The sequence below is a fragment of the Sarcophilus harrisii genome, chromosome 1 (genome assembly GCF_902635505.1).
Source record: "Sarcophilus harrisii chromosome 1, mSarHar1.11, whole genome shotgun sequence".
In the NCBI taxonomy this organism is placed as follows: domain Eukaryota; kingdom Metazoa; phylum Chordata; class Mammalia; order Dasyuromorphia; family Dasyuridae; genus Sarcophilus; species Sarcophilus harrisii.
In genome coordinates this window covers 589,568,673-589,590,309 of record NC_045426.1, presented here as the reverse complement: position 1 = coordinate 589,590,309, position 21,637 = coordinate 589,568,673, and the positions used below count along the sequence as shown (strand labels likewise).

Genomic DNA, 21,637 nt, shown 5'->3' with positions numbered 1-21,637 from the left:
TATCAGCATATGTATAACGTATATGTATAGTATATGTATATGGATAGTCTTTCCACTAATATAGATCAGCCATTTATCTGCAGCTAGCAAGGCTGAGTGACACAACAGAAAGAACAATGGCCTTGGAGTCCAAATTCAAATTTAATCTCAAAGGATGAGTAGAGAAGTGATCCTGGGTAAACTGTTTGATCTCCCTCAGCCTTAGTTTTTTCATCTCTAAAATGAGTATAATAGCAGCACTACTAAACATCTATTAGGCAACTGCTTTGTGCAAGGCACTGTGCTAGAGAATTGGGAACCCAAGACTGAAACAAAATAACCATTGCCTTCAAAGACCACATCGATGTTGTTGTCGTTGTTTGGTGGTGATAGTGGTAATGGTGGTAGAAGTCCTTCATTTTCAAAGAAGACCAATGACATCATGTATAAATGATGTCTTCATTTGTGAGTAAATTGAATTTAGTAAAGTAAAATTAGTATAGTATTTATTATACTAGATAGATAGTATTATGGAATTTAGTACAGTAAAATTTAGTGTAGTGTTATAGAATTCATTATAGTAAAATTTAGTATAATATACTGTTTAGTATTATAGAATTTAGAATAGTAAAATTTAGCATCATATTATATAGCATTATAGGTTTCAGTATAGTAAAATTTAACATAGTATTATTCTACATAGCATTATGGAATTTAGTATAGTAAAATTTAGTAAGGCAGCTTTACAAATTCTCAGCCTCATTTCCCTCTTTCAGTCATTAGAATACAATGGCAAGACAAACCAAAGACTGGGTGACTGGCAATGGCAGTGGTTGACTTTGGCATCTTTGATGTCTTACCAAACTCTAAGTGTTCCACAGATCCTACATCTCCCACCTTCATAGTTGTTTAAAACAAATTGTTCTTGTCCATTCATTTTACCAGGAAAAGTCTTCATATGTTTGGGGTAGGCAGCCCTGTCAACTACTCTCAATCTGGTTTAGCTCATCTGCTAAGACAATTTATCAGGGTAAATTTACCATTGGGGATGCTATAGATTCTTAGGATCACAGCTAAGATATATTTGTATATTTGTAATACATATTTGTAATAATAGACTGGCCCTGGGAGGTGGTATAGGATTGAGCACTAATTCTTCCACACTAAAGAGGCTCCTATCTCTGAATCTATAATTTGTGGATCTGAGTTGAATTCTAGGGGAATCTGACTTTCAATGAGAGGGGGTTAGGTTTTCATTATCTCTAGGGAAAATCCCTTAAAGCTTAGGTTTGGTTCCTGTCTAGGATCTCCAAAAGGAAACAGAAAGCAAATCAATGAGCAGGATATATTAGATTAGAAAATCATTTACTTCTCTAAATAACAGAAATTATTAAGATGTAAAAGATCATATGTTAAATAGATACAGTAACCTATAATTCCTATTATGTTCCCCCAGAAAGCTGACATTTAAAACAATTAAAACATGGAACACTCAATAGGGCTGCTGAATAAGCATCATATCTTCACCTGCTCTGAACTGTGTGAACAACTCTGTCCAGGCAATACTAGGTCTTCTAATCCTCTTGTGGTCAACTCCTTCTCTGAATACTACTATAGAAGTTATAAGGGGCACCTCCCATAGGTAGCTATCTGACTAGGGAACCCAGACAGAGGCTTCCAAACTCTTCAGCTCATGAGTTTACTTCTCACACTGGAAAAATCTATTCTAGGATTACTGCTTAGTCACCTACACATAGGGAAAGAAGCATAAAATAAAAGAAACCATGTCCTGGAAATCTTGATCGGAACTCATCTAGTCAAGCACAAGCACATAGTCTTGCTGCTATGTAGAGCTAGTTACCCTTGCTACCAGAATGAGAAAATTTCTGAGAGGACACTGCCACAATTACATTATATATATAAAATTACATTATACATATATATTACAATATATATTATTATATTTTATATATAATATTTATTTTTTCTTAATTACATGTTAAAATAATTCTTAAATTTGTTTTGTTTTGAGTTCCAAATTTTATCCCATATATTACAATATATATTATTATATTTTATATATAATATTTATTTTTTTCTTAATTACATGTTAAAATAATTCTTAAATTTGTTTTAAGTTTTGAGTTCCAAATTTTATCCCTTCCTTCTCCTCTACATTCCCTGAAATGGTAAACAATCAGATAGAGATTATACATGTATCACATGTTTTAGAGAGAAGAAGAAAAGATTAAGAACAGAAATTGTCTCTCCTCTTAAACTTAATTGAAGCAGTGAAGTGGCATAGTGATTAGAATATTGGATGAAGAGTCAAAAAGATCTGAGTTCAAATCCTGCCTCAGACACTTATAATCTATTACCTTTATCTACCTCAGCATCCTTACCTATAAAAAATGAGAATAATGGGACCTACCTCTCACCATTGCTGATAAAATGTTATATTTGTAAAGTCCTCTAACAACCTTAAAATGTTATATACATGCTAATTATTATTCTTACTATTATTGATGTTCAGCTCTACTTGTAGGACAACTAGGTGGTACAGAAGATAGTGTCAAGGTTGAAGACTCATCTTCCTAATTTCAAATCTGACCTCAGGCACTTACTAGCTGTGTTACCTGGGCAAATTATTTAATCTTGTTTCCTTATCTGTAAAATGAGCTGAAGGACAAAAAAAAAAAAAAAGGTAAATCATTATCTTGGCCAAGAAAATCCCAAATGGTAACATGAAGATCAATTCCACGACTGGACAATAGTGGCTCAGTAGCCAATCTTCTCTGGTGTTCTTTGGTATCCCCTTTCCCTGTTACTGGGACCAAGGAATTATGCATTATCCCAAAGCACCATGGCTTTCAACACCAAGTGAGAATTAATGTAATTTATCAGATGTGACCTAGAATCTGGCCAAGCTAGGAGTTCACCTGTTTACCCCTGTTCTTGCAGGGAAACAACTTATTTCCCAGTTCAGGCATTGACTACTTATGTAATGTGAATCAAATAACAGCACTGCTATGGTTATGCTTCCTTACCAGCAAAATCAGAGAATCAGACTAAATGATTTCTTAGATTCTTTCCAGTTTTAAAACTTTAATTCTATGAATATAAAATACAACATGATGTAATAAGACATAATGTAAAAGGTAATTTCTAGTAAGATGGGAGACATTCCATTTGTTAATAGAATATATGAATCCAAAGTGCACAATGGGAGGTGATGAAGGATCAAGAAAGGAACATAGAAGAAACCTTATTTCCACACTACTAATGAAATGATGAAAGTCTTAGTGTATTATTTTGGGGGGCATAAAGAGTAGGGAGGGAGTACAAACGTTATTTTATCAGAATACAAAATTGCCTCAGTATTGGTCACAACTGTTTTACAATGTATAGTCTTATAGAGCTTTCTGGGGACACTAAGACGTTAAGTGACTTATCTGTGTTCATTATAGCTATTATGTATCAAATAAAATTCAAGCCAGATCTTTCTGACTAGAGAGACAATCTTATTCTCCTCTATACCATGTTGCTACTTTATGGTGATGAGTTTGCTTTGAGAAATAACAAAATTTTTACTTGATGAATTAAATATTTCTACTACATGAAGAGATTTTTAATGTCTTTAAAAATCCACAATAAGATATTTCACCAATAAGTGTGTCTCTTCCTCAAATCTATGGTAAAAAGCACCATTTCAGGCCTTTTGTTATTCACAAAAAAGTCAAAAAGTCGAAAAAAAATTCTGCAACAGTAATCTCTCCAAGACAGAATGCTGCTATCTGCCTTCTTTTAAAATGCTACTCAGAACCTCACAATTTAAATTTAGCTCCATGACAGCCTTCCCCTTCTCCCTGTGAGGTACAAGTCATTTGAGATGACTGACAGATGTTAAATGAAGATACCTTGCCACATGGCTGTCTCTGACTCTTAGAGCAATCACTAATCTTTAGAGGGGAAAAAATCTGAAGATAAACCTGACAGGGCTCCCTGAAATTAACATAGCTCAGACCCCCTGCTAGTGTCTTAAGCCTATTTGTCTTCCTAAAAGTGGATTTCCAGTTGCCTACCAACTACCTTCAAGAGTTTTTGAAAGAAAAGCCAGTGATTCAAAATCCCTGAAATCTTTGAGCAATTTCCTTTGGCTATATGTGGGAAGTTCAAGCATAAAGGGAAAGATAAATGATTCCCTTTAAAATAAAATATTAATGTGACAAGCTGACAACTTCCTGGTCCAAATTGCTGCATGAGGTAACTACAATGAGCTCATTTCTTCAAAGTTTCTAGTTGGGACAAAGTTGTCTATCAGAAAATCGACAGGCATATCTTGAGAATATAAAGGGTAAGATTTTTTTAAATGCAAAATTGTTTTAAATTTAAAAAGAATAATATAAAGGCAAAGTTGGAGTGTAATATGATATCAAAACTAAGGTCAATTAAAAATCCTAGAGGAAGAATTGGGTAAATACAACTTGAAAGTAGGTCTCAATCCCCATCTAGATAATTTTAGATGTAGATATGGGAACATAAAGAAAGCTGCAGAGAGTAAAAGTTGCAAAAATCAGAGAATGGCAAAATCACAGACTGAGAAGGGAACTCCTTGTCTAGCTAGTCCAACTTTTATCTGAGCAAGAATATCTTTTATGATTAACAGTCATTCAGCATCTACTTGAAGACTTCCAATAAGGGGAACCCCACCCCCACCTCTAAGGCAGTCCATTCTACTTTTGGATAACTCTAATTTGTTAGGGAATTTTTCCTGACATGAAGTCTAAATTTGTCTCTTTGCGACTTCCACTTATTAATCCGGGTACTGATCTCTGCAACCAAGTAAAAGAAATCTAATGTCTATTTCATGTCATCCCTTCAATATTAGAAGGCACTTTGACCCAGCAGGAAAATAAAGCAAAGATTAGGTGATTTGTTTAGTCACACATCTAATGTCTAAGACCAAATTTTAATTCAGGTCTTCCTAACTCCAGATCCATGACTGTATTACCTAGTTGTAATATATATATATATATATATATATATATATATATATATATATATACACATATATATATATGATATGATGTTTAATATGATAATAATATATCATATTAATTAATGCTAATTGTTTTATTATTAATAATAAAAGGTATTACATTACATAATATTAAAAGGTATTACAATTACATGATTGGCATGCGATACTATAATAATTTTCATATAATATAATAATCAGTTATAATAATTGTGAATGTATGCTAATACTGAGAAAATATGTTGGAGCCAAGACAAAAGAAATGCCCAATGGAAGAATTTTGTTCAGTTCCTCAGAAAGGAGAAGCCATTGGATTCTACTAATGAAGAAAACAACATGGTCAGTTTTACATTTTAGGAAAATCATTTTATTATCTGTGTGGAGGATGAAATACAGGCAGGAAAGACCTGAAGCAGGGAAATCAGTTAGTAGCCTGATGAGTACCTGATGGTAGCTATGTGAATGTAGAAAAATAAAAGGATATGAAAAATGTTGGGAAGTCACAATAATAATTACTAGGATTTGTAGTCCTTTAAGTCTTGCAGGCACTTTGCTTATATTATCACATTTGATCCTCACAACAGCCCTGTAAAATAGGCACTATAAATGATCCTGTTTTACAGTTGAGGAACTTGAGATTGGGAGAAGTTATAACTTGCCCAGAGTCACATAATAAGTAAATGTCTGAGGCAGAACTTGAACTCAGTTCTTCCTGAAGCATTCTCTACTGTTCTAATTGATATCTAGAAGATTTAGCTACTGTAAAATATAGATTGAAAATGAAGAGTACAGGATGACATTAAGATTATTCCCCTGGATAATTTGAAGATGACTATACTCTCAACAGAAACAAGATAGTTTGGAAGAAGGATAGAGTTTGCCCATGAAAATTTTGGGTTAAAATACATATGGTTATCCAATTTGAAATGTACAATGGGACTTTGTCACTATGAAACTAGACCTCAAAAGAGAGACTGGAACTAGATATATATAGAAATATATATATATATATATATATCTGAGAATTATAAGAAACTACTCCAAGCTGTAAAAAAAAAAAAAAAAAAAAAAAAAAAAAAAAGAGCAAAAAAAAAAAGAATCCAACAAGAAATTCTTCTAAACATGAGGGTGGAGCTCCATTGATTATTATTAAATATAATTACTATGTATAGGTATAGATATAGATATAGATATATAAAATAAAAATTTCTTTCTTAAACTATGGGTTGGAATCCCATATGGGGTCGTATAATTAAATGTAAGGATCAAAAAATTATGATTATTTGTATACGTATCTTATATATCTATATACCCAAGGTTGAGTAAAACTCTCAGGAGAAGAGGAGCTGGGAGTGGAAAAAAATTTAAGAAGCCCTGTCCATTCAAAAGTAACATCTTTTATTAGGTAACAACACATCTTGATTGCTGGTCAATCAGAATTTTTTAAGTATGAACAAGACATGTACACTACTGTCTTAGAGACTTGGTTCTGCACTAATAAATTTGTATAGTATATTAGATAAAGATCTAATACTCTACTATAGTATAGTATAGTACTAGTACTGTACTAAAGACTCATCTATCTATCCATGAATACGCTAATGTAATCTATTGTTTTATTACCCAATGTTTTTGATAACCTGAATTTTTCCTCAATTAGAAAGAGGCCAGGGATAAACTGGAGATGGATTTAAATATAAATTTAGGCATACAGCTCAACTTCTGCTTAAATATTAGGAATCTTCTTAACTGGGTTATTTGGAATAATTATAATTGAACTCATAACTTTTTATCTAACTTCCAAAAGACATAAGAAAAATCTATGTGAACTTTTGGTAAAATGTTACTCATATGCTTAAAATAAGCTGATTATTGTAGGAGGTAGTTACATAAAGTTATAATTAATTTGATTCTGAACTAAGTTTTTGAGCCATCTCTGACTATATTGGCACCATTCATCACCTTTTCCCTTTACCTTATCCAATGCTAGCCTTTATTTTCGTGGTCTGCCAAGTAGGATGGGAATAAACAATAGATACAGACTACTCTGAAATATATTTACATTCCCTGTAGGAACGCTAAAAATTTTATATCATGGATTAAGACTCTCAGTATTTCAATGTTTAAAATTTCTTGCTATAGAATCTCCTCATGATAATCAAAAGAAACTTGCCTGGTACTACTCACTTAATGTTATCAGAAAAGGAAAACAGGGAAGTACTGGAGCTATAATTTCCCCCAATTGTTTTAATCTGAGAGGGTAAATTGAAGTCATTATGAGGATTAGAAATATGTCAGCTAATCTTTGTAATGTCACAGTCACAGGTAATTACCCACCATACTATCTTTTATAGTCTAATCAGTCTGACTTGGTTTTCAATCAGTACTCACAATAGTTTGTCAGCAGTATTAGATGAGGAAGGAAATAGAAGGAAAAACTGATTTTATTTGGTTTATGCTGTCAAATCATTCAGATCCTGAGAGATTTTTCTGTCAGCTGCAAATAACTAAACTGGAAGTGCTTTTCATGTAAAAAACATTTGGCATAGGATCATAGATTTAGAGCTGGAAGGGAGCTCAAGGGCGACCTAACTCAGTGCCTCCATTTCTACAGATGAGGAAACTAAATCCAGAAAGTTTAGATGATTTGCCCAGGTTGTGTATCTGATAAGTACCAGAGGTAGAATCTAAACCCTCTAGCTTGCCTGTGCATTAAGCCCCACTGCCTCATCTTTCTAGTTAATTTTATCATAATAATTTGATTCTTATTTTATCTTCTTCACAATCATCAGTTTCTTCATCAGTCAAATTCTCTCCTTTTTGCTAGTCTTCACACACTTCATCTTCAGTCTCTGGTCACTGGTGGCTCATCTTGCCTAGAATGAAGTCCTTTTTTATGTCTACCTCTTTAAATCCCTTACTTTCCTTAAAAGTCACCTCAAGTACTGCTTTCTCAATAAATCATTTCTTGATCCCTATAGCTTTTTGTATTCTCCTTCCTTAAAAATCTCTTTTTTTGTTTATTTTGTAAATATTTGTGTAATTTACTACCACTTTAACATTTAAAGCTGAGTTGTTTGCTCAAAATTCTAAGAGAATTACTAAAGTAGTTATTTGACCCAAAACTGTAAGACAAGTTGTCAAATTTTTAATGTAACAAGCTATATGTAGTAAATTGAAGAGATTAAGAGTCCAAAACTATATATAGGCAAGATAAGAATTTGTTACTAATAATAAAATAAGTTGAGACCATTTGTTGAGAAGACTCAGCATCTAAAGCTAGAAAGATAAGAGAAGAGAGAAAGCGATAAAAAGATGGATTTCAGAGTTGCATCAGCTCTGAAAGGTGGAAATAATAACTACTATAATCATTATCGAGGGCATGTCCAAATAAATAGAGGAGCAAATTGAGAGTAGAGAATCATTGAAGTCATTCTCAGATAATTCATTTGGCTGAGATATTATGACCAGTAAGGCATCAGAGCATCTATTCTGAACATAAACTCCATTCTTCAAAAGTTTTTTTCTAGACAATTTCTGAGATAGAAAGAGGACACTGAGATTCATAGTAACCCTAAGAACATTACTTTTCTTCATTCCATGTGTTACCCTGACGGGTTTTTATAAGTACATTTTCACTCTTCCAGAAACTGAGGGCATTGGTGGAAGTATGAACCAGGTTTATGTATAGATTGTGATTATTTATTTATACATGTTATTTATTTATATATGTGTTTTTAATATATGAGTACTATGATATTATTGTTATATCTTTCATTTACTATTAAGTAATGTTTAAAACGTAGAAATTTCAATATTGTGAATTGCTCACTATGTAAATAGATATACTGATGGGGATTCAAGAGCTAACATAGTGATTAGGAAAAATATGTTCCCTCTGGGAGAAACCTATTGAATTACCTCTTGGTTGTCCTTCTTTAGGAACCTATATTGCTGATATGAAACCAAACTAGAATGAGTGAAACAGAGAGTCATGCAGATATTTACATAGTCAAGGTGAGAAGTATGAGATGTTACATAATTCATAGCCATCCAACACACCTGTTATATATGTTTATATTATCTTCTCATTAGAATTCAAAACCTTAATAGTAAGGAGTGTTTCATTTTTGATATTGTGTCCTAAGAACTAGCTTATTTCCTGGCACATACCAGGCACTTAATTAATGCTTGATGATTTCTTGATAGAAGAAACATCATTTTTTCCCCAGATAATTCTCTTCAAGAAGTGAAATGACAGCTTTTCCCTCATAAAACTAGGTGAAGAGAAGGTATAAAACTGAAAATATAAAATACAGATGTAAACAGTTCTCTTCCATGACTAAACTCATCTGTATTTCCTTGAGTAAATCAAAGAACTCTTACATAAGACTTTTTAAAAGATTCATGTTAGTAATTCAGGAATTCAGGGAGGCTAAAACATGTAGCTAGCATTCTCACCATTTTATTATGTAACTGAAATAATTTAGAAACATTATTAAGTTAAACTGAAAACACTAGGTAAAGGAGAAATGACAGGAGACTTGACTTCTACCTCTAACACAGGATGCTTGAACCAAAAAAAAAAAAACCAAAAAACAAAAACCCTTCCTTCTAATGCATATCACCTGTGTGACCATGAATATAATTAAATCAGCTTTCTGGTCCTTGGTTTCCTCATATGTTAAGTTCAAGAATAAAATGGGATGATCTCTAAGGCTCATTCCTACCTTAATATCCTGATTCATAAATTCTATAGCACTTCTCAAAAGGCTAAAAACAAAAGAAAATAATAGATTGTATTTTATAATTATACTAAAAGGTAATCTTCTAATACTAATATAGCAAAATCTAAGGAAAAGGAAATTATAATTTATTACTGAGTAAGTGCAAGGTCAAAGAGCACATGCAGAGGAGATTATCAGATCTCATAATTTCCACTAAGGTCCTTAGCGCTTCTATGTCACCAGTATTCACCATCTGTAATATCCACCTGCTAGATTGAAATGCAAGTCAGGGTGTTTTAAAAAAAGAACCTGTCACAGCTAACCCACTGTAACTGGGAGAGAAATGCTTGACATAGTTTCCATCATCACCAGATCCTTCTTCCCACCCCCCACACCCTGCTTCTATTTAAATCCCAACCATACTATTGTGCTCAATCTCATTCACTCAGGGCAATTGACAGGACTGAGATAGAAGAGAAGAGCAGCATGGCCCCTGAAGAAAAGTCAAAGGAGAAGCCAGTTCAAAGAGCAATAAAGAAGATCCGGACAGCTTCTTTAGTTATTAGCTTAGCTCGAGGTTGGCAGCAATGGGCCAATGAGAATAGTGAGAAGCAAGCCCAAGAACCTTCAGGGTGGCTGCCTGGTGGAGCTAAGGAGACAAGTGAGCCATCCAAAGAGAACCAAAATATAAAACCATTAGCGCCCCTCCAAGAACAAGGCATAGGGGGGAGTCAGAGGTGCCTATTGGCAAACACATTTTCAAATAGAGACAGGGAGAGTCTGAACAACCTTGCTCATGATGAATCTGGGGAGACGCATATTAAAAGAAAGGAGGTAACCAAAACAGTGGTCAACAAAGTCTATGAGCGAGGACGGGACATTAGCCTTCTCAGCAACAGATATGAGAATGACGGGACCAACTCTGAATCATGGCGGGAAGGAAAAGACTTGGATCCCATTGACAAGATCCTGAATAGCCACACTTCCCCAACCAGGAGGAGGAAATGCTTGAACCTGGTGTCAGAACTAACTAAAGGATGGAAAGAAATAGAGCAAGAGGAACCCACTAGCCGCAGTGATAGCATAGACACAGAGGACAGCGGCTATGGAGGGGATTCTGAAGAACGGATAGAGCAGGAAGGCAACAAGCAAGAAGGAGACCATGTGACTGCAGCCAGAATTAAAAGACCTACACCTTCCCAGTAAGTGAACTCTTGCTATCCTAGTATGACCATTTTTCCCCCTGGAAAGAGACTCTTTGGGTCCACAGCAAAGACTAAAAAATGCTGTATTTCTTTCTTTCCTCCCTCTCTCCTTTCCTTCCTTCCTTCCTCCCTTCCTTCCTTCCCTCCCTGCCTTACTTCTTCTTCCCTCCCTCCCTTCCTTCCTTCCTCCCTCCTCCCTTCCTCCCTTCCTTCCTTCCTCCCTTCCTTTCTTCCTTCCTTCTTTCTTTCCTTCCTTCCTTCCTTCCTTCCTTCCTTCCTTCCTTCCTTCCTTTTTTTGTTCTGTCCTCCATTTCTTTCTTCTTTCCCTCCCTCCTTCCTTCTTCCTTCCTTCTTTCTTTTTCTTCCATTCTCTTTCTTTTCTTTTTTCTTCCTCTTGCTTTGTCTCTTTCTCTCTCTTCCTTCTTTTTCTTCCTTTCTTTCTCCTTTCTTCCTCCCTTCCTTTTGTATCTTTTCTTTCTTCTTTCTTTTTTCTTCCTTTCTTCTTTCCTTCCTTTCTTCCTTTCTTTTCTTCTTTTCCTTCCTTCTTTCTTTCTTCATTCCCTTCCTTCTTTCTTTTTTCTTCTTCTTTCTTCCATTTCTCTTTCCTTCTTTCCTCTCTCCTTCCCTCCTTCATCTCTTTCTTTTCTTTGTTTCTTTTTTCTCCTTCCTTCCTTCCTTTCTTTCTCAATGAGACAATGGTCCTGGAATAGGCTCATGAATTTAAAATGCATGTATTGTTATGCAATTGAGACAGCCTAGTTACAGTGGTTCTCAAAGTATGGTCTAGAGAATCCCGGGGATCTTTGAAACCCTTTTAGAGGGTCTACAAATTCAAAAATAGTTTTTATTTCCAATATGGTAAATGTCTATAAATATAATCCAGATAAACAAAAACTCTTTGGAGAGATCCTCAATAATTTTTAATAGGATAAAGATACTGAAAACAAAAGTTTGAGAACCACTGGGTGGATAGAAGTTTTGCCTTGGAAGCAGAAAGTTTAAGGTTTGACTCCTGATACATCAATACTGATAAATATCATGTAGAAGGAACTTTAAGGTTTGCAAAGTGCTTAAATTTTATTATGTCATTTGGTCCTCAACTCTGTTAAGTCAGGCACTATTATGATCCCATTTTACAGATGGAGAAACACTTAGAGAAAGTTTGTCTGACTTTGCTCAAGATTGCATGGCTAAGTAAGTGCCTGGGACAAGCCTTGAACTTAGGTCTTTCATGATTTCAGGTCCAGTACTTTGTCTCCTATACCACTAGCTATCTCACACATATAGGTTCTGTGACCCAAGTCAACTCATTAAATCTCTCTACCTATACTTTTCAGCCCAATTGAGTTTTATGAGTTCAGGGAATTTTCATGTTGAGAGTTCCCTGCATTGATAAAACACAGACTTAGAGGAAATATAAGTACATGCATAAATATATATATATATATGCATTTATAACATATAATATACATGTGTATATATAGTTTACATGTTCATATATTATATTTCACATTTGTTTAGAACTCCAAAATTTTGAGAATACTTTTTCTCACAAGCACCTTGTGAGTTAGATACTCTTAAGTGTTTTTTTTTTCCTTCTTATAAAGTTGAGGACATTAAGGGTTTGTAAATTATCCAGTGTTATACAAGTAGTATCTTAGGCTCATCTATTTAAAGGTGGACAGTCCCCTAGTCCAACTTTCTTATAATAAGGTCCAAAGTGGTAAGTGCTCTGTTCAAGGTCATACAAGTATTAAATGCCAGACCTGTAATTCAAACCCATATTTACTCAATTTCAAATCTACTGTACTTTTCATTACATTGCATTGTAGGTCTCTTCAGTCCAAACTTACTGCTCTTACCTCAACATCATGATGTTTTTGGTCTGTGTTCCCTTAAAAAAATATATTTTATTGGTTGTTCAGTTTTTTTGGTCATGTTCAACTGTTCATGACCTTATTTAAGGTTTTCTTGGCAAAAATATTTTCTGGTTTATCATTTCCTTCTTCAGCTCATTTTATAGATAAAGGAAACTAAGGCAAAAAATGACTTACTCAGAGTCATAAAGCTATTAAGTGTCAAAGTTCACATTTGAACTCAGGAAAATGAATCTTTCTGTATCCAGATCTGGCACTCTATCCACTGCACCACCTAGCTGCCTGTTAAAGACATATATATGTAAAGAAGGGCCCATAGTATTGGGTTACTGCTTTCTATTTTGAGCCAAACCTCTAATCCACATTCTCACCAAAGTTAAAGCCACCTGTGAGTGGTATTTTTTTTAATGAAGTATACGATTGAGCTCAGCAGTTTCTTACTGAATACCTCATTCCTTTGGAGAATGGTAAATGAAGAGAGGGACTGTCTATGAACTGGGGAATACCTGCCGATTTCTAATTTAGTCTATAAAATTACTCAAGTAATATCCATGAAGCACAGAATTTATATGGAACTACTTTCTTCCAAGGTAATAATGTCTATTTTTGCTAACTGATGTTAGGGATCTTTCCCTCAATATAATCAAAAAATAAAATCACCAAAAAAATTAGATTGGACACTTCTATAATGTTTCTTGAGGGGAATAAAATATTTTCCTCACTTTGTAAAGAGAAGGAATACATCTGTGATTTCACTGTTCCAAGGAATTCCTAAGAAAGTTGTCTTTATCACCAATTCAGAGTTCTTCTATACCTTTATGGTCTTAGAAAGTTTCCAGGAGTACAAAGAGATTAAATTACTTAGTGCACTAATTATTGTTGTTCACTTATTTCAATTGTGTCCAACTCTTTGTGTCTCCATTTGGGGTTTTACTGGCAAAGATAATGGTGTGGTTTGTCATTTTCTTCTTCAGCTTATTTTATAGATGATGAAACCAAGGAAAACCATGTTAAGTCCAGGGTTACACAGCTAGCAAAAGTCTAAAGCCAATTTTGATCTCACAAAGAGGAGACTTCCTGATTCTAGTCTTGGTACTCTACACCAAGTTCATGGACTTTTATTTAAAAAAAAAAAAAAAAAAAAAAAAAGACTCATGTTTCCATAGTGAGTCAAAGTTATAATGTTTCTTTACATAACATTATGAGGTAGATGAGGGAGATATTATCATTACCATTTTGTAGATGAAATTGAGATTGAGGTCAAGACTCAAGAACTTACTTATGGCAAGAGTCTTATTTAATTAGCTAATTAAATGATTGGTTGACTAGTTGATTGATTAGTGTCTCAGGCAAATTTTAATTCCCAGTCTAGCATTCTTTACACTAAACTATGATCCAAGCTATTTGGTTAATCACAATCAAAGGACTCAATTTTAACAAGATCCTAGATATACTAGATGTTTGTCCCCCCCCCCCAAAAAAGAAGAGAATCAGATGAAAATAGTTTTATAACAAAAACATATCTTTTATTTTAATACAATTCTTCCATTTTGCATTTTGGCTCTGGATTCATAGTGGCTCAAAATATGGGAAACACACACTACCATGTATATGATGTTACTCAAATTTTAATACTCTGAAGAAACATGAAAAAAAAAATTGTCATCTTATTTAATGTGTATACTTGAAGTTTCACATTTTTAAAAGTTTAAAAAATGTTAATTTCTATGTACCCTCAAAGGTATGCTTTGATTCCTCATCATTAGCACAGAGATGAGCCCAGACTCTCAAAGGCAAGGCCATAAATTTGGGCTTTTAGCTTAAAATGCATTGAAAACTCATTAAAGAATTCTACCTGTCATACTAAGGACCAGCTTAGCTGAGCTCAGAGATATTTACTCATCATTAGGAAGTTGGGCAATAATTATTTTAGTGAGGTGATGGATGACTGTTTTTTTTTTCCAACCCAAATGGTCCATGAGAGAAAGTGTTGTTTAATGGCTAGAGAATTTGCTTTGATCTAATATGTGATGGTTCTGTGACCCTGAAAAACAAATTTGTCTCAAGTAAATGAAGTTAATTGTAATTCCGAGATTGCCTGTTGGAATTCTCACATGGTCCTTATAACCAGGATTACTGGTGCCTACAGCTGGTAGCAGGGAGTCAGCTATGTTAAGAGATCCACTTAGAAAAAAGCTTTCACTTCCATGCCCCACCCCTTCCATTTCTCAAATAAGTGGAAATAAATCTAAGTAATATTGATTATTTAAGGACTTCATAAATTTAAAATATCCAACCAAGAAAAAAATGGCTTTGGGATGGCTGAGATTTTCCTCAAATTATAGAAAAAAACAAATTTGTCTCAAGTAAATGAAGTTAATTGTAATTTAAAGAAAACAAACCAAAAGAAACTATTCAAAAAGTGAAATTTTAGACTTGAGTAGAGAGTATTCATTTTTATATTTGCTTTATTCTGGTATATTTTGGCATTATCTGTTCACTTTAAATTTCCATTATTTCTTTTCTAACCAAATGTGATTCTCACTTTTCCAGCTTAACTATCTCCCTACTGGCTATCTAACCAAAAACAAATTATGATCTAATTTTCACTCTTCTGTCTCCTACCAAGTTCTTCCTAACTTTTCCTTCACACTTCAACTTTTCCATTGTCTCCCACAGGTTTTTTGTATTTTTGCCTCCCTAGCTTTTTATAAATGCCTTGTTCCTGAGACTTTCCTGCTGGAATTTTAAATGTCTCTGCCACTAACCAGAGCTGTTTTTCTCCTTCTACTTAATTTTTCTTAGAAAAATTCAAGGGAAAACATGAGAAGAGGTCCATCCAGATGGAAAGGAACTGACCTGTTTTTCTATTTTAAAAAAAGCTTTTTTTTTAAAACTGTTTCTTTTGATTTTTATTTGTCTGACTGAAGAATTGTGGGGTGAAGATGAGAGTGACGAGAGCATGTTTGTGACCTTGTGATTCACTTTAGAAATTAATACATTAAGCTTAAGGAGAAATTAAATGAGTTAACCAGGATCACACAACTAGTGTGGATATAAATCCCAGCTTTCTTTTTTCAAGACCAGTCTTCTCTTAATATATAAATATATAAAACTGTTTTTTTTCCACGTGCTATTCTTCCAAACCAATTTCATAATCATTATCTCTGATATCCTTTTCAAATATCCTTGGACCATCATGTCTAGGCCATTCTAGATAATATACAAGTACTTAGTGTCAAAAATTCAAATTCTTCATATTAGCTGTGTGACTCTAAAGAAGTTGTTTAACCTTTCTTAACTCCAGTTTTCCTATCTACAAAATGGGAATAATAATAGTATTTACTTCGCTGGGTAGTAAAGAAGATTAAATGAGATAATACTTATAAAATATTTTGCAAATCTTAAAAACACTATATAAATTTTAGCTAACCATAAGATTAAATGAAAAACTCTGAACTAAAATAGATGTATTTGTCTCTAGTAGCATGAAATTATTTTGAGATTAGTAATAGGAAAGAAATTTCAGAAAGGAGTTTCTTGAATGAATAAAACTAGAATTTCAAGATTTGTTTGAAGTTCCATTGTACAATAATCTGTACACAACAGACTTTAAATACATGATTTTCAATTAATTCAGAAATGTTTTGGTTATCAGAGTCTGTGACATTAGATAGCTAAACAAATAAATTTTTATGTACATTCAAAAAGTTATCATGAACTATATATAAGGAAATTCCCTGATTCTCAATATTTAATGGTTTTTCTAGTTTCTTTTTACCTTTTTATTTGGACTCAAAATTCACAATTTCAATCGCACTGTTATTTGTAAAAGAGAAATAATTAAGTCTATTAGCTGACCAAGAAAAAAATCCAAAAAAATCTCTTATTGTTGAGTGGAAAAAAAGCTATTTTTTCCCCTCAGCTCCCAAGAGATTATAAGTGTGATAATGTAAAATATGTAGTATATAGAAAATTTTATAAATGTAATTTTAACAAAGGAAAAATAACTATAATATTGAGAGTACTAGAGTTTAGGTTTTGAAAAACTCAACTCTAGATTTAGGAAAATCTGCCATCTAGTGGTTATCATTCTCATTTGGACAGAGATAAAAATATGGGTTTTCATATCTGACACTGCATTGTCAAATGAAATTAAAATATCAATGGAATAACACAGTTCATTCTTTTTAATAAATATTTATTAACATCTGTATATGACTGAAAGTTAGCTAATAATAAACTGACCCAAGTTCAGTTGCTGTTCAGTTTTTTTTTGTTTTGTTTTGTTTTTTGTTTTTGGTCATATCTGACTTTCCATGACTCCATTTGGAGTTTTCTGGGTAAAGAAACTGGAATGCTTGCCATTTTCTCCTCCAGCTCACTTTATAAATGAAGAACTCAGGAAAAGAGGGCTAAGTGACTTGACTTACTCAACATCACACAGTAGGTGTCTAAGGTCGGATTTGAATTCCTGGCACCAGCTCACAATTTTATCCCTTGGGTCATCTATCTGCACTCAAATTAACCTAAACCATTCCATTAAATGAAATAAATACCAAAGCTGCATTTAATGTTGTTGTTATTTAGCAAATAAGAACTTAACATAACTTAGAGAATTACTTCTATCTTTTCTAGGTTTGCTGGCACAGTTTTTATATTGCCTAATATTTTCTAGTGCTTTTGGTAGTATCATAATTTTGTTTTATAGTTAACATTCTAATAGCCTCCAGAGCAGCACTCATGTTTGTTTAAGCTTTGGAGGGTTGATAATCATGAATACTACGAACCAGTGATATTTGTATAGGTGTGTGCCCTGGGTTTAGGAAAATCCAATATTAAAAAAAATTTTTTTTTTTGACATACAGTAGAGGGAAGTTACAAAATCATTTATAATTGCAAAAGGTCCCATCTCAAAGGTCAGGACCATGATTTTTTTTTTAATTTTTTAATTTTTTTTTTTTGCTGAGGCAACTGGGGTTAAGTGATTTGCCCAGGGTCACACAGTTAAGAAGTGTTAAGTGTCTGAGGCCAACTTTGAACTCAGGTCCTCTTGGCTTCAGGGCTGGTGCTCTAACCACTCCACTACCTAGCTGTCCCATGGACCATGAATTTTTGAAGTAGAAAGGACATTAGAGTCACTGAGTCCAACTCCCTCATGTTATACATGAGGAAACTGAGGCACAAAGAGATTAAATGCCTTATGCAGGTCTCTTAAAGAGACCTTTAAAATTGATTTCATTTATAAAATAAATTTACATGTAACTTTCAAAAATGCATTTACCTTGTGATTCTGAAATCAGTATTATAGAGTAAAGCAAGGATAACTTTGATATCCCTGGGCGTTAAAACTATTTCCTTTTTTACTTTTAGGGCAAGTCGGTTTGCAGAGAATCTCAGCAGCAAGGCCCAGAGGAAATACAGCCAAGTGAACAGCATGAAGGGAAAATGGCAAAAATGGGCTGATGAGCATGTGCAGTCCCAAAAGCTAAATCCTTTTAGTGAAGAGTTTGATCATGAGCTGGCCATGTCCACCCGCCTGCACAAAGGGGACGAGGGCTATGGACGCCCTAAAGAGGGAACAAAAACTGCTGAACGGGCCAAGAGAGCAGAAGAACACATACATCGGGAAATCATGGATCTGTGCTTTGTCATCCAAACAATGGCTCGCCACAGACGGGATGGCAGAATCCAAGTCACTTTTGGGGAACTCTTTGACAGATATGTACGGATTTCTGACAAGGTGGTGGGCATCCTTATGAGAGCCAGGAAACATGGACTCGTTCACTTTGAAGGAGAAATGCTATGGCAAGGAAGAGATGACCATGTGGTGATTACACTCTTGGAATGATCTTATAACCATATGAATGGATCAGGTGATCCATCTTATCTTGATATAAACTACAAATAGAGAAGAGATATAAAGGCAAACTACTAGCTATCAGACTTGCAAATATTAAATTATTATTTATACAAGTTTGTAGTAATTTGGATCCTTTTTCATCTAAGAGAAATCTTGGGACACTTGTGAAAATAGACAAAAATGATTAATATTGTTTTATAATATCACATATTTGAAAAGCTGCTGTTTAATGCAAAAATGAAGTATTAATGAGTTTTAAACAAAGGTATAAATCATAAGGAGGGTTCTAACAATAAGAAAAAGTTACGAATGCTAATAGCAATAACAGCAAACAACATCAAGAATCCCATTAAGAACAATTTACATTTCTACCAATCATGCCATCATCTAGTTAGATCCTCAAGATTACTCCTTTAAGCAAATATTATAAAAATAACTATTCCAGGTTAGACAATATAGGTTCAAAGAGGTTGGGATTCATTCAAGGCCATACAGCTAGTATTAATGGTAAGCTGAGACCCAAATCTATTTTTCTGATGCCAGGTATAACACTATTTCTAGAATCATAGATTTTGAGAAGTGTCCATTTTTTTTTTCGGGTATTACTATTGAAACATCTCTTATAGTGGTTAAAGTAAACCTAAAGATGATCTAAATTATTCATTTTCTTGGAAATATAGCATCCCACAGACCCTAAAATCATTAAAATATGATTTTGACATCTTTGAAACTCCTATTATGACTGGAATCTACTCAGCAAGTTGCAAGGAGTTTTGCTATCTTCCTTTCATGTGGTCTACCCATTGGGTACCATGTAAGCCATACATTCAAACACAAACAGCTGGAGCTCTTGGATATTTTCCACTATTTGATGTTTAAGACATCAGAATTCAAACACCCAACAGAGCGAGGATAATTCTTCAATCTATTTCAATAAATATTTAATAAAGGACTGCTATTTTCAAGAATAACACAAAAATACAAAATTCTGTCTCTGTCCTCTGTCCTCAAGTTTCATAAATTCCCAGATCTTATGGTTACAGAAATATATGGATCATGAGAGAGAAAGAATTCTTTTATAATATATACATAAAAACCTCATGAAACATAAGTAATATATCCCATAATATTATTGGAAATGACTGAAATTTTTTCTTATGTTGTCTCCAGAAAATTTGACCAAAATTTAATGAAAAAGTTTTTAAACTTCTTCTTTTTCAATAAAACATTCTCAAAAAATTTTGAATAAATGAAAAATGATACTGCCACACTAATGTTCAAAAATATACCTTAAAAAACAGGACATATTGTTTAAAACAATAGGACACAAACTTTAAATAGTGTTTAACTCATGGTAGATATTTCCTTATTAATGTAAAGAGATAATTTCATGTATTATGTCAAGTTTCAAGAATAAAATGAAAAGACTGCATTTTTCCCTTGACAAATAGAGCATTAATGATAACGAGGGTAAACATCTGCCACATGAGGAGTGGAACTGATGACATAGCATGTAGGATTAAGATAATTCTACAAGATTTAGCAAGTTACTAAGGAGGTGTTCAAGACCACCTTTATAGTATAATTTCTAGTATGAATAAAGAATATATAAGTATTTCTCAATTATGAGGCTATGTAACCACAACACACATCCCTTTGTAACAACGACCATTCATTCACAACAATGTAACAAGGGAAAGTACCAGTATGAGTCAGAAATCTCTGGGGGATTTTTTGTGGGTTTTTCTGTTAAGGAGGTTCTCTTTCAAACTGAAAGTTCAAATGTCTTCTTAATGAAGAGAAGGTGTACATTTTCTTTCAATGGAGTTTGAACAAAGAAAAAATTAACTACAGTTTTTAAATCTGTGTGTTTAACAGAATGTTCCATTTTACCCTAATAATAAAACTTTTATCAAACTTTAGCATCAAAATATTCAAGAATAAAAACTATTTTTCAACACATTCTTGTATTTCTCTCTTGCAATTTGTAAATAAAACATACAAAGAAAATTCTATACAGTCATCTTCTTGAATGAAATAATACTGACTCTTTTGATTCTTTTAATTCCCTTCAGGTAAACAAGCTTTAATGAAGGTTTCTAATAACTGCATTTAATAATATCTGTCTTTTAAAAGTACATAGATTGGTAATATATGGTCAGTTTAAAATATGATTGTTAATGATACCATGTAATTGAAATCAAATTCTGTATAGGAAACAACTAGTTTAGGTTGAATATATGATTCGCAGATAGACTGCAGTCCTGAAGCCCAACTGGTTTCACATTTAGAGAATCATAAACCAAAAGGATAATCAAGATGGGGAGGTCTTTCAAAATCATAGAGTTAGGCTTTGCCTGAGTAAAGTGGAGATGCTTAGTTTGTAGAAGACTTGGAGGCTGGAACATAGCTTGGGAAACGTCTTCTCTCTTCAAATTATAAGAATGGTTATCATATGAAAAAGGGATTTACATGTATGTTGCTTTGTACCAAATTTCAAACTCAGCATGTCTAAAACTTACCTTACTTCCTTTCTCCCCTAAACCTGTTTTATCTTTTAACTCTATTTTGTAACGTTGTAGTTCAGTCACATCAGTTGTGTCCTTCTCTTTATGACCCTATTTGGGGTTTTCTTAGCAAAGATACAAAGAGAATAGAGTGGTTTACCATTTCCTTCTATATCTCATTTCAAAGATGAGGAAACTGAAACAAGATTAAGTGTCTTGTCCAGGTTCACATAGCTATTAAGTGTCTGAATTTAAACCCCAGAAGATGAGATTTCCTGATTCCTGGTTTTGTGCTTTAGCAATAAAATTTATCCCATCATCTTTTATACTATAGAGTTATCTTTAACTTTCTCCTCTTCATTATTTTATAGTTATAGAGACTATGTATGTTGGAAACATTGTGTTGCTAGCAACAGAACACTTCTAGTTGGATTTGGTAGC

At 33.5% G+C, this 21,637-nt stretch overlaps 1 protein-coding gene across 1 annotated transcript; it reads left to right on the top strand.

Moving 5' to 3' along the window:
- Positions 1–10,230: 10,230 nt before the first annotated feature.
- ABRA (actin binding Rho activating protein) lies at positions 10,231–18,839 on the top strand. The gene is made up of 2 exons (XM_003760316.2): positions 10,231–10,946; positions 18,200–18,839. Exons 1-2 carry the CDS (start codon positions 10,231–10,233, stop codon positions 18,675–18,677), a joined length of 1,194 nt encoding a protein of 397 aa, XP_003760364.1. The 3' UTR covers positions 18,678–18,839.
- Positions 18,840–21,637: the final 2,798 nt, after the last annotated feature.

Coding starts and splice junctions, on each gene's coding strand:
- ABRA (XM_003760316.2), top strand. CDS start 10,231: ATGGCCCCTGAAGAAAAGTCAAAGGAGAAGCCAGTTCAAAGAGCAATA. Junction 10,947..18,199: donor AAAAGACCTACACCTTCCCA/GTAAGTGAACTC, acceptor TTTTACTTTTAG/GGCAAGTCGGTTTGCAGAGA.